Genomic DNA, 13,327 nt, shown 5'->3' on the forward strand with positions numbered 1-13,327 from the left:
AGAACTGTGGAACCAAAACTGGCCCTATCTCTGGAGGCCAAGTCCAACTTGTAATGAGAGACAAAGGTATGAGGCGTGGCCCAAGTAGCTGCTGCACAAATGGTATCAATGGGTAGTCTATCCTGAAAAGCTGCAGAAGTGGATAGACTCCTGGTTGAGTGTGCTTTTGGCTTAGAAGATAGTTGTTTGCCTCTGAGAGAGTACACATAGGAAATGGTGGAAGTCAACCATCTGGATAAGGTCACTTTAGAAACTGGAAGACCCATCCTGTTTTCTGCATAGGAGACAAATAATTGGTCCGATTTTCTAAATTGTTTAGTTCTATGCAAATAGTACCTGAGCTGACGATGGACATCCAAAAAATGCAGTTTCTGTTCAGCTCTGTCGGAATAGTTTGGGAAAAAGACTGGTAGATCTATAGATTGGTTAATATTGGTTTGAGACACGACTTTGGGGAGAAAGGAAGGGTTAGTTCTTAATGATACCCTGTCCTTATGAAAAACCAAATAAGGTGAACGAATGCAGAGAGCTTGAATCTCTGAAACCCTTCTTGCAGAAGTGACAGCCAGTAAAAATATAGTTTTCCAGGTCAATAACTTCAAAGAGCATGAAGCAGACGGTTCGAAGGGAGGTAGTATCAAGGATGCCAACATTAAGTTTAGATCCCATTGCGGAGGAGGATGCTTTATAGGTGGTTTTAGGAGAAAAACTCCTCTCAAAAGGCCTTGCATAATCTATGAGACATAATGTTATTGTCATGCAAGCCAACATGATACTTGGAAATAGCAGCCAGTTGTACTTTGACTGTAGATGACGAGGATCCTGAATGAAAAACCTCCGCCAGGAAATCTAAAACAGAATGTACAGGAGCAGTAAAGGGATCAATATTTCTGGCGTTTGCCCAAATAGAAAAACGTCGCCACTTGCTAGCATAAACAGTCCTAGTGGACGACTTCAAAGAAGACACTAAAATGTCTCTGACTGAGTCAGAAATCATCGGTAGCCTGGCTAAGGAAGGAAGTGGAGCAACCAAGCAGTGAGGTTGAGAGAATGAATGGCCTGGTGCTGCTGACCCGACTGGTGGATCAAGAGATCCGGAACTGGGTCCAGATGCCAGGGCTGCACCAGAAGGTGACGATGCAGAGACGGAAACCAAATTTGTCAAGGCCAATATGGAGCAATGAGGATCAATTTGGCTCTCAAAACGGTGGCTTTCTGAATGACTTGTGGAATCAAGGGAAAGGGAGGAAAAGCGTAGAAGTCCCCGAGGCCAATCCTGGGTTAGAGAGTCTCTCAGGGGTTGGCCTGGAAGGGGAAAGAGAGTGAAATAATCTGGGCACTTGTTTTGAGGAGTAGCAAAAAGATCGCAACAAGGAGTGCCCCACTTCAGAAAAATCTGATCCACTACAGATTGATTGAGAGACCACTCGTGAGGCATCAGAATAGATCTGCTGAGCCTGTCCGCCAATAGGTTGGACCTGCCGGGGATGTGCGTTGCTATCAGAAACCGCTGAGAAGAGATCGCCCATTGCCAAAGTCTGAGAGCTTCTCGACATAACGGATAGGACCTGGTTCCGCCCTGTTTGTTGATGTACCAGACCACGGACATGTTGTCCGTCTGTACTGCAATAGTCCCGTGGGAAGAAAGTCGTCGAGGGCTTGCAGCGTTAAAAGCACTGCTCTCATCTCCAGGACATTTATGTGCAGATGGTATTCTATGGGTTGCCACGTCCGTGGACCATCCTGCCCTGATAATGCCCCCACCCGATCAGAGAGGCATCCGTAGTGACTGTGGCAACTGGAGGAGGGGAATAAAGGTCGGCCCTGATGAAGAAGAGGGAAGATATCCACCATTCCAGATGAGCCCTGCGACTGTGTGACTAAGATTTCGTGCCTCATCGGGAGACTGTGGTACAACCACTGCGTGAAAAGCATCCACTGCAGAAGGCATGTGGAAGCGAGCTAGTGGAAGGAGAACAATGGCGCAGCCATAAGACCTAGAACCTTCAGTATAAATCTGGCTTTGATCTTGTTGCTTTGCAAAAGAAGCCGAGCAATTTTTGGATGTCCAGAATTCTTTGATCTGTTAGTCTGGCTGACAATTTTACGGTGTTTAATTCTGCGCCTATAAAGGTGATAGATTGGCAAGGCCGCAGAGAAGATTTTTTGAAATTTACTGAAATTCCCAAACTCCTGCAAAGCTGCAGAGTGTAGTCTCTGGTCTGAAGAAGTTGACACTTGGTGGTGGCGGAGAGGAGCCAGTCGTCCAAATAAGGAAATACCTGGAATCCTTGACGTCTCAGATGAGCTGTGACCACTGCCATGCATTTGGTAAACACTCTGGGGGCTGAAGTGAGGCCAAAGGGCAGGGCTCTGAATTGGTAATGACTGGTCCCTAGCCGAAAGCGGAGAAACCTCCTGGAGCGCCTGTGAATCTTTATGTGATAGTACGCATCCTGAAGGTCTATAGAGCACATCCAGTTGTCCTTGCCCAGAAAGGGCAGAATGGACTGAAGCGTGACCATCCGGAATCTTGCCTTCTTGACAAATCTGTTTAGATTGCTCAGGTCTAATATTGGTCTCCAATCTCCCGTCCTTTTGGGGACCAAAAGGAATCTCGAGTAGACGCGGATCCTACGGGTCTGCCGGCACCGTCTGGACGCCTCTTTTTTCTAGGAGTTTTCAAACCTCCTGTTCTCCCAAATCCCTTTGACCCGGTGAGATGTCTGGAAGGGGTTGTAGAGGTCTGGAAACCTTTGAAGGGGATTTTGTAACCCTCGGATATAATCGACTGTACCCACATCTCTTGTGACAGGGATTGCCAGGCTACTGGGTACAGTGAAATCCTTCCCCCGACTGCCTCCAAGGGTGGGCAGTCGGGCAACACCTCAGGGATGTTGAAAAGGCTTCTCAGGAAGAGACTCCCTGTTGCCTTGGTTCTGAGGACCCCCCCTGCCTCTAGGGCGGCGTCTATTATTGTTACCCCCTCTGCCTCTGGGGGTAAACTGACCACGTGCGTCCGGTGTAGCTCCTTGGGCTTTACGGAACCACATCTTCCCCCCCTTCTGACCCTTGGGATATGGTCTAGAAGGAGTGGAAAACTGGACTCCAACGGCAGAAAGAGTTTTACCGTCCTGCTCACACCTGGTCAAGGTATCCTTCACCTGAGGTTCGAACAAAGCCGAACCATCAAAGGGGGTATTAGTGAAGGATGCCTTAAAGGGGTCCGCAAAATTACAAAGCCGCATCCAGGCTTGGCGTCTAAGAGCAACTCCTGTGCCTGCGGCCCTGCTCGCTCCATCGGCCGCATAAGATATGAGCCGCATGGAGGAGTTAGATATGGAATTTAGGATAGCAAGCTGCGAGGCAATCTTTTCCTGAGCCCCAGCAGCAGAAGGATCCTGAACTACTTCACTCAGTTCTTTGAGAACATCTCGTTGAAGCCTGGTGAAGTGACAAAGATAATTCAGCGAACGCATAGCAAAGGTCGCTGAAGAAAACATCCGCTTTCCATACCTGTCCATGGTCCTAGAGTCCTTATTAGGAGGATGGACAGGTACTGAAGGATCCGCCAGTTCCTTCTTAGTGGCAGCCGCCACCACCATAGCATCCACCGAGACACCCTTGGAAAGGAACTGTTTGTCCGAAGGGGCCGTAATGAATTTGGATGGTCTTCTGGGGACAGGTTCCACAGAATCTGGAGCCGCCCACACCTTCCGAGCCACTACCTGCATAAGTGGGTCGAAAGGCGGAGACACCCAGGAGGTGGAGGGTCGGGATCCAAAAGCCTCCAGGTATACCGACTCATCCTCGGAGGGGTCAATGGAGGGCCAATTCCCCCTCTGTTTGAGGAGCTCAAGGATGTCTGAAAAGGAGACATCCTCAGAGGGGGACCGTGGGGAACCCTCCGACTCATCTAAGTCGGTATCAGATGTAGTAGACTCAGGGGAGTCTGTGTGTTTCCTCTTACGTCCTCTTCCGAGGGGGTTCCCCTGCAGGATCAGGAGAAACCTCGGAAGAGGAGGAAATTCCCAGTGGGGAAACCTGGGGTGATGGATCCCTGGGCCTGAGAGCAAGAGGCTGGCAAGAGGCGTCTGCAGGCACTGATGAGGGAGGAGCTAGAGGGATAGACCGTTGACCAGGCTCAGAGGCCAGGACACTCCTCATCACCTCAAAGGCTCCCCTCCCCGGGAGACCGGAATATCCCCGCTCCGAAGAAACAGGAATTCCCGGCTCCAATGAGAGGGAAGGCTCCGAGGCCGATGTCGGCGCCGAGCTTACCAAAGCCGAAGCCCCGAGAGGGAGAGCAGGGTCGGACAACGGTCCGATGCCACTAGCCCCCTCGGAGCCGACAGTGGAAACCCGATGACCGGATCCCTCCAAGGAAGGCCTCAAGGAGGAGATCGGAGCCGAGGACGACAGAGCCGAAGGATGTATCGGCTCCGGCATCGAAACAGTCGCTGTCCCGAGAAGCTCCGGCTCCGAACTCTGGTGTGGAGTCGGAGGAGGAAGTTCAAGGGGTAAGGCTATAGCCGAAGTCTGTTGAGACGGGCTATGGAGCATTTGGGCCAGTGCCTGAGACTTCAACAGCCTGCTTACCACCCTCTCTAAGTCGTGGTCAGACAGCCTGGAAGATCTCGAAGATCGGCTCCGATGGCTCCGCTCCGACAAAAGAGGAGACCCCGGAGCCGAATGGATACTCAGTATCGAAGGGGACCGAGATCTCTTACGGGTCGAAGCCATCGGAGCCGAAGTCCCCTGAACTCCAGATGGAGCCGAAGGTTTCTCGGCTCCGATGCTGGATAAAGTGTCGGCTCCAGTAGAGAAGGTATCGGAGCCAGCCGGCGCCGACCCTACTACTTTAACAGTAGATGCATCGGTTCCAGCGGGCGATCTCGGCTCCGACGGAGGCGAAGCCACCGGAGGAGGCTTGGATACTGAAGCCTGAGCCTTCGGTGGTTTAGAAGGTTTCCCAGACCCTGCTTTAGAGGGAGAACCTTCTGGCTTAAGTAAGCCTCGGAGGATAAGCTTATTCCTCCTTTCCTGCAGGACTCTCTGGCTAAAAGCGTGACACAAAGCACAGGAGTCCTGCAGGTGCAAAGGCCCCAGGCAGTACACACAAGAAGTGTGACCATCTTTCAGAGACATTTTCTGACAGCACTGGTCACACTTCTTAAAGCCTGAGACCTTGCCTTCCCTAGACATATCCTAGGAGGAAGTAACACACACAAACCCCAACAAACACACAAAATTAATCCCCTACACACAACACACAGGAAGGGATTAACCAATAGGGTTTTAGGCCTAACTAAAAACTCTATACTAAAGGTTATAAAAGGGTTATAAAGTTTGAAAGGAAGGGAATAGGGTAGGCTGTAATATACTACAGACTATACTAAGACTAAAAGGGGAAAATAAATTCCTAACTAAGCTTTTTCTGATTTTACCAGAAAATCACTTACCTCAGCTGGCAAAGGAGACCTCTTTCGCTAAGCGGCAAACGAGATCTGAGGTAGTCCCGTCTTGCATCATGGGATATAGGGTTGCCTCGAGCTGGTAAAAGGAGTTCTCAAGCTAAGAAAGTGCCGAGTCGGAGCCGAGAATCGGCTCCGAACCCATCCAGCAAGAATGAAGGCGAGATTAACAACTTAACATTGTATAGTCATACCCTTTGGGAAAAACAAGGTACCCACAAATTACCACATAGGTGGTAATCCATTAAGTACGGAAGAGGTAATCAGGGACCTAGGGACCCAAGTTGACAGTAACCTCTCATTTGACACTCACATTGCCAAAGTGGTTAGGAAGACCTTCTATATTGCCCTCCCTATCATGAAGGGATTCACATCTAGATCAAGATAGGTCATTGTGCCCCTGTACTCTTCTCTTATCAGGCCCATGATTGAGTACAATGCCCCATTTGGGATGTATCTTACCCGACACCTGCAGCAGTTGGAAAGACCCCAAAAGTTCCTCACCAAGAGGATAAAGGGTCTCAAACATATGTCATATGCTGCCCGGCTGAAGAAACTCCAGCTCTATTCAGTCGCATACCGCCTACTCAGAGGTGATCTATGCCTGACGTACAAGGCCATGTCCAATCCGGAATTAATGGACATGCTCCACCTCAGAAAATCCAAATCCATCAGAGTCACGAGAGCAAAAGATTTGAACCTCAATACAGAAATAAATAGGACGTGCTGGAGGGACAGATTCATAACCCAGAGGCTCCCTACACTCTGGAACAGAATCCCAGTCCATGTTAGGCAGAGCCCCTCACTAACTCTCTTCAAGAGAAATCATGACGAGTGGATGGGAGATCATAGGTTTACCCCGGGGGCCATCTCTGTGTCACTACTAGACAGACGCACAGTAAACTAAACCCTAAATGGGCGTAGTATTCTCATCCTAAGGGGTGGTGAAAGCCACACACACTCTGGCTTAGCTTATAAATGCCCTAGGGCAGATAGCCTAGTACGAACCTATGAACCTATGAACCTAAGACTACTGCATGTATCCACAAAATTTAAGCCTGTGTGAGAAAGGCTCTGCAAGACAGAGTATCCATCCTGCACCCTAGAAATGTGACTGAATGAGTGGGCATCAGCTGGAACGTCATAGACCGTACTGTTATCCTTACAAGCTGAAAAGAACTAGTAGGCATTACTGGAAGCTCTGAGATGGCTCACTAAGGGGGCTGCCAGAAGCCAGCCATCAAAGTATGGAGGGATACTGTTCCCCTGCAGTCTGAGGTGTGCTGAAATTGCCACCATGCACCTGGTGAACATGTAGGGCCCTAGATTGAGACCAAATGGGATGGACTGAAATTTCTTATGGCTGGTCCCTACACAGAAGCAAAGAATCCTCCTTGACCCTTTTGCTATTCTGAAGTGAAGGTAGGCATAATGAAGGGCCGAAGATCATGTGCAATCTCTTTCTAGCCGACAGGGAAGGACGGACTGCACTGCGACAATGCAAAGGGCATCTTTTGGAACCAAGTGATTTTGACCATTCAGACTGAGGATGGCTCTGAGATCCTGTGTTTTCCTGGGAACCAAAAGCGATACAGAGTAAAAGCATAGCTAGCCATTGTTAATCTAGTGAGACCTCTTGGACTGGTCTATTTTGCATCAGACTTAGAACCATTTTTCTTGTTGCAGTCTTCTGATGGGGGTGGGACATCTGGAACACCAATACTGAAGGACCCACCAGCATCAAGCCTAAGGTTGAACTGTTAGCACCAACAGCAGCGTTAAAATAAAGCTTGTAATGTCGAAGGCAGTAGTTCGAAACTCAATACTACATTAACAGTAACCCCAACATCAAGGAGTCAACATTCAGTAGATTAGTGCAACTTATCGAGTGGGGGTCAATTAGTTCAGAGATCTAGCTTAGATGCAGCAAAAGCAATATTGCTGGGTCTGTGTCCAAGCACAGGATCTCTTGACAAAGTACATCCTGGAGGAGGGGGGAGAAATTCCCATTTCAGATGCCTTAGGAGGAAGACTCTGATCCAAGACCACCAAAGCTGGCTTTTCTGGGATTCGGGGTAGCAGGAAAAGCAGATGAAGAAGAGTCCTTAAATGAATGGTCAGCAGGAGGGGCCGTCAGCTTTTCCCTTTCAAAATAATTCTTTCTGTTTTTGAGGGTCAATGGCTTAACCAAAGCAGAATGGACCATTTTTCAACAAAATGGGCTTCACTCTTAACACTTAAAATGTCAATCTTTTGGGGAATGTTTGCCTCAAATTTACATTTCTTAGGTCTTTCAACTCTTTGTCCACTGTCTTTTCTGTTCATTGACTGGCAATGAAGACAGTAAATGCAACTTGCAATACCTGGTTTAAGTAGCAGTTTAGAAAAATAGAAAAAAAAAACAAAACCTAGTCTGCTGTATTAACACACACAAACACTGCACTGATAAACTCACTAAAGGAGAAGAAAAGGGCTCAGAAAAAAACCAAGAAAGCCAAAAACCACAAAAGATAGACTGAGGCCATTTTCTTTACCTAGGCATTACTTTGTGCAGCTGAAGAAATCTAGAGATGAGGTCCTTGGATCAAGAAGATCATGGATAATGAGGAGGGATGGGTTTTGACAGCTTGAGAAAATTCTCACAGCCAGGTAAGTCCTACTGGTCCCTTTTCAAATGGTGATGGTAATAGAATTACAATCCTAGATCCTTAAGTATATATTTAAAAAGAATACCTTCAAATTTTTGATAAAAAAAACATACCTGCAGTGTACTTGGTCCTGCAACTCTGGCATTATTTAGATCATGAACCTTTTCCAAACATTTGCAGTCTTATGTAATCCATATTTCTATTTGTCATTCCCAGTCTCATGTATACTATTACTGTTTTTTTGCACCACTCCAAAGTTGATATATATATATATATATATATATATATATATATATATATATATATATATATATGGGTAAGAAATGGCCCCTAACATGTGGGATGTAGGGTGGCCTGCCCAAATCAAAAAAGTTTTTTCTCAGATGTTTGGCAAAGGCAGTTTCGGCAAACATGTTTTGAATGTTTTATGTATACCAAAAGTACTTTTGACAAAATGACATCAACTTGTCAGTGAGGTAGGTACATTAATGATGTGACACCTCACCATGCATGCTTAGCATCTTCTCATTCCCACTCTCACTGTAGAATCTGAAATATTGTATACATAAAGGCTTTAAATTATGTAATGCATTTTCATATGGTAATTCCGGCTACATAAAGAATTAATCTTGAGTAGCTAAACTGTACTACATTATTACTGTATTTTTTTGTCTAAAGTGCTCTCCCCAGGACTTCACTCAAAATGAGACATGTGAGGTGGCCATTTCCAGTCAACACATGGGGTTGGAGGTTGACATTATGGTTCAGATGTTTACCTCACAGACACAAGGTACAGGGCTTGAGTCTCACCTCTGAAAGGATATTGGCTAAGCTAAAAATGGCTTGCAAGAGACTAGTACTTACCTATGAATAACTAAACAAACAAAATTAAATAAAATGCAATAAAAACATAAATAAACAAATAAAACAAAACAAAAATAAAAGTGTCGCTATTTACAAGGATTCCATACCTATCATTATTAACTAATTCTAATAGCTGCCGACTAAAAAAACTGAAAGCAAAGACAGGTAAAGGCACTCTCCCTGACACCTTGACAGGAAAGCAGAAAGAAACCTGAGTGAAGCTAAACCACTAGGATTTGAAACAGTAGCATCTTCCAGGAATTCTAAAGCATGAAGTAATCCAAATTGCTTAATGAACAACTCTCAAAATGAAGATGATCAACTAACGGTGTTCACTGAATAAGCTAAATTGCTATGAATGTCATGCTGGCTTAAGACTCCTTTGTTTCATTAGCATTATGCCAAAACATACATATGTACACATCTTCTTCAACTGAAAGTACGGATCTACTCACGTGTGGGTTAATGTCAAAAAAATGACTAAATAATAAAACTATTCCAGCTGTAAATTTCACCAAAAGCAGTTACAGTCAGAAACCAAAACAATATCTTAATTAATGTTAAAAATCAATTTAAAAATTACCCCAGCAAGAATGGTTTTCACTGTTTCTTCTTTGCTTGAAACACTCCATAGCAGAGTGCAGACTGCAGCTCCCATTTGTGTACAATAATCAGCCTGCTGTAGAAGCTGCTGTCTTGCTTCACTCAGCTGTTGACGAAATGCCAGTTTCTCCTAACATTAAGTAAAAATAACATAACGTTACTGGCATCATTCTCTTCTATTTGAATATTCCACTGTTTCACTGTTTATTGAATCCTTTTGAAGTACAGTTGTATGAGAACACTCACCATAACAGTACATGTTTCACTCTGTCTTCGTCTGTCTAGGAATATACAGTATCCCATGGGAACTGACTGAGCCTTAGAAGGTATATGGAGTTAGCTTCATACATTTCTGTGAAATGGTTATGGTCAGCTGACTAGATGCCCACCATATACGGCAGTAGAGTATTGGGTATTTAGCCTTTAGAGAAGGACTTCCCCACATTTTCAGATCCAGTATCCAACATCTAAGCTCAATCCATATGCCCGTCAGAAACAGTTTTACACCCCAGTTAATTCATAACAGCTAACTGTACACTTCCAGGCAGTACCTACTGCTGACCTGGCACATAAAGAAGATATATCTATCAGATAATGTCATAACTAACAAGTATACATGTACTCACTGTATTACATGATATGTGAGGAAGGTCTCTATATGTATGCACACACACACATACGGGTCCACTTAAAAGTATCTAAACTCAAAAATAAATACAAAATATCAACAAAGTCTAACCACACCTAAAATCAATGTTTCTGCATCCCCTATGTGTGGACACCCCCCCTTAAACACACCCTGATAATTATACATACTAACTCCTCATGCTTCACTAGCCTCAAACAGATGCCCTACGCAGACCGTCTCAAAAAACTCCAGCTTTACTCTGTTGCATATCGCCTACTCAGAGGCGATCTCTGCCTAACATACAAAGCTATGTCAAACCCAGAGTTGTTGGACATGCTCCACTTAAAGAAATCCCAATCCCTCCGAGCTACATGCTCTAGGAGCCTAAAACTTGTCACCACAATAAACAGAACATGGTGGAGGGATAGATTCCTGTCCCAGAGACTTCCCATACTCTGGAACAGACTACCTATCTATGTCAAACAAAGCTCCTCGTTAGCACTCTTCAAGAAAAATCTTGATGATTGGATGGGTAATAGGAAATTCACCCCGGGGATCACTTCTATGGCTCTGCTTGACAGGGGCACAGGAAAATCATTTTCTTGGGTGGAGAAAGCCAGGGTACCTTTTTGGCAAGGCTTGTATAGGCCCTAGAGCCAATAGCCTAGTACCTATCTATGAACCTATGTGATTTTCCTTTCATCCTTTACCCGGTGCCGCTCAGGGAAGTGAAGTAAGTGTGTCAGTGACATCAACAACTGCAAATGTACCAGTGGGGGAGTTATAAAGGCATTGTTTCTTCAAAACTTTAAATATGCATCAGCACCAGTAGCCTTTGTACTGGCTGGTGGTGCTGAATTGCTCACAAGACAGTTGTTCCTTCTATTTTTTTTTTGTGTGTTTGTGTGTGTGTTCATTATTACTTTGGATTGGTTCCTCAGGAGTCTCTTTTTCAAGAATTGCTGTGGTTAGATCTGCTGAGTAACTGCATGTGATCAGGCCTGCAGTGTGATTTCTGTTCCTTTTTACTTACTTACTTACTGAAGTCACTTACCATGAAGCCAAATACCTTACTCATGGGTGATTTTAACTACCTAACATTGACTGGGGCACATACACGACCACTAACATGCAGGCTCAGAGGTTCTTGGACTTTGACCATGCAAATGCTCTGGATCAGCTAGTCTAGGGGCTCAAATATCATGGACATAGTACTCCTTAACATGTGGAAGGGTTGCCCTCCCCCGTGTAATGTCCCCTTTGGTAAGACCGGATCACAAAACAGTCTCCTTTAAAATAAATATAAGGCTAGATACCCCATGAAACTCAAAAATGATAAAGAATTTCTCCCAGACAAGTTACCTGCTACTGAGTGATGGCATAAGAAATTTCAACGCTCCCTCAACCCAGAAAACACAGAATCCTATGCAAAGGTGCACACCAATGCCCTGTATAACCACTTAAGTAGTTGTATAGCATCAACAGTAATGGACTAGATTAAACCCAGGTCTCGCCAGAAAAATAAGCCACCCTGGTGAACCCCTGGTATAAATAGGCTACACAGCAAAAGAAATAAATTAATGTTCAAAAATAAGGGGGAAAAGGCTCAGCAGAAGAAAACGAAATCCTCACTAGTCTAAACAAACAAATCAGAGATCTAGTCAAGTCCTCAGAAGCAAATTATGAAGCAAAAGTAGCCTCCCTAGCAAATCACAAAGCATTTTTAACTATGTCTGAAATCTTAAGGGGAATACCCACCTATGCGCAGAACTGGTTGTGGATGGCACCACGCATACTCAACCAGAGGAAATAGCTAGCTGACAGATTTGGATCAAACTTCATCCCCCTGTCCCTACCGGTCATCCCCCAAAGTATACCTGCCACCATTCCTCAGTCTATTATCTCAAGACAGCAGATCATCTCTGCGCTGTTTAAGGTTAAAAACACATCACCACTGGGCCCTGGCAACATCCCAAGTTACCTTTTAAATAACTCAAACCATGACCTAGCTGACCCACTTAGATCCTTATTTAATTACAACCTCCAGACAGGCTATGTTCTGGCAGAATGGAGGACAGCAACAGACATCCCTCTGCACAAAGGGGGACCATCAGCCGATCTATATGTCTGACTAGCCTCATCTGTAAGGCCACAAAAAGAATCATCATGGACTTTATAAACAAGGCCACAGGTAATCTCCGGACTCTGGACCCAACCGAGATCAGATTTGTTAAGGGTAGATCATGTCTGTTAAATCTAGTTGACTTCTTCGAGCAGGTCACCAAAGACATGAATGAGGGAAAGACTGTGCATACTGCCTACCTTGACCTGGCCAAGGCATTTGATATAATCCCCCACTCAGGTATTATAGACAAGCTCTCTCAACTAGGCATAAACCCCTATGTCACCAGGTGAGTAGCCAAATGGCTCACCGACAGGACACATACTGTCAAAGTGGGTGAATTCACCTCTAGCAAGAGGTTAGTCATCAGTGGCATGCCACAGGGTTCTGTGTTAGGCCCTCTCCTGTTCAGACTTATTTCTCAGAAGCTGAATCAAATTCAAAAGGCATTTGGCTGACCAGGTTCGTGGATGACTGCAAACTGGGGGTAATTACTGAATCCCCTAATGATACAGATATATTGCAGAAAGGAGTAATGCAGAGAAATGATTGATGCCAAAGCCGTGGATTGAAAATAAATGCAAAAAAAAAAAATGTAATTATTCCCTTTGGGAAAACAAATACCCCAGATAATTACAGGATAGACAGCACACTCCTAAGAGTAGACCCAGTGGTACATGAGCTTGGTATTCAGGTTGACAGTAATCTGAACTTTGAATAGCGTGTCCACAGTACTGAGGAAATCCTTCTTTGTGGCACAACTCATAGGTAAGAGCATGGCATTCAGATCAAAGAACAATATAATTCCAATGTACTCAGCCCTTATCAGACCAATGCAATCAGTTTAGCACTTAGCAATGACAAGTTCTTAAGTAAAAAAACTCAGGGGTGTGCCATTGATTGTGCATCATATTTCTGGTATTTTTTTCTTAATGTTTGTGGTTTTCTGGCAAATATGTTGTGGGCTGCAGTTACAAAATGAGGTACA

The 13,327-nt window shown here is 45.1% G+C and overlaps 1 protein-coding gene across 1 annotated transcript in view; it reads right to left on the reverse strand.

Moving 5' to 3' along the window:
- LOC122802575 (heat shock transcription factor 2 binding protein) overlaps positions 1–13,327 on the reverse strand; it is a 1,640,599-nt gene that overhangs the window by 1,121,689 nt on the left and 505,583 nt on the right. Inside the window, exon 4 of the mRNA XM_044072245.1 lies at positions 9,570–9,719. Coding sequence (XP_043928180.1) covers positions 9,570–9,719 — 150 coding nt within the window. The remainder of the gene's footprint in view (positions 1–9,569; positions 9,720–13,327) is intronic.

Source organism: Protopterus annectens, chromosome 5.part0 (genome assembly GCF_019279795.1).
Source record: "Protopterus annectens isolate FY-2018-M chromosome 5.part0, PAN1.0, whole genome shotgun sequence".
NCBI classification, from domain to species: domain Eukaryota; kingdom Metazoa; phylum Chordata; order Ceratodontiformes; family Protopteridae; genus Protopterus; species Protopterus annectens.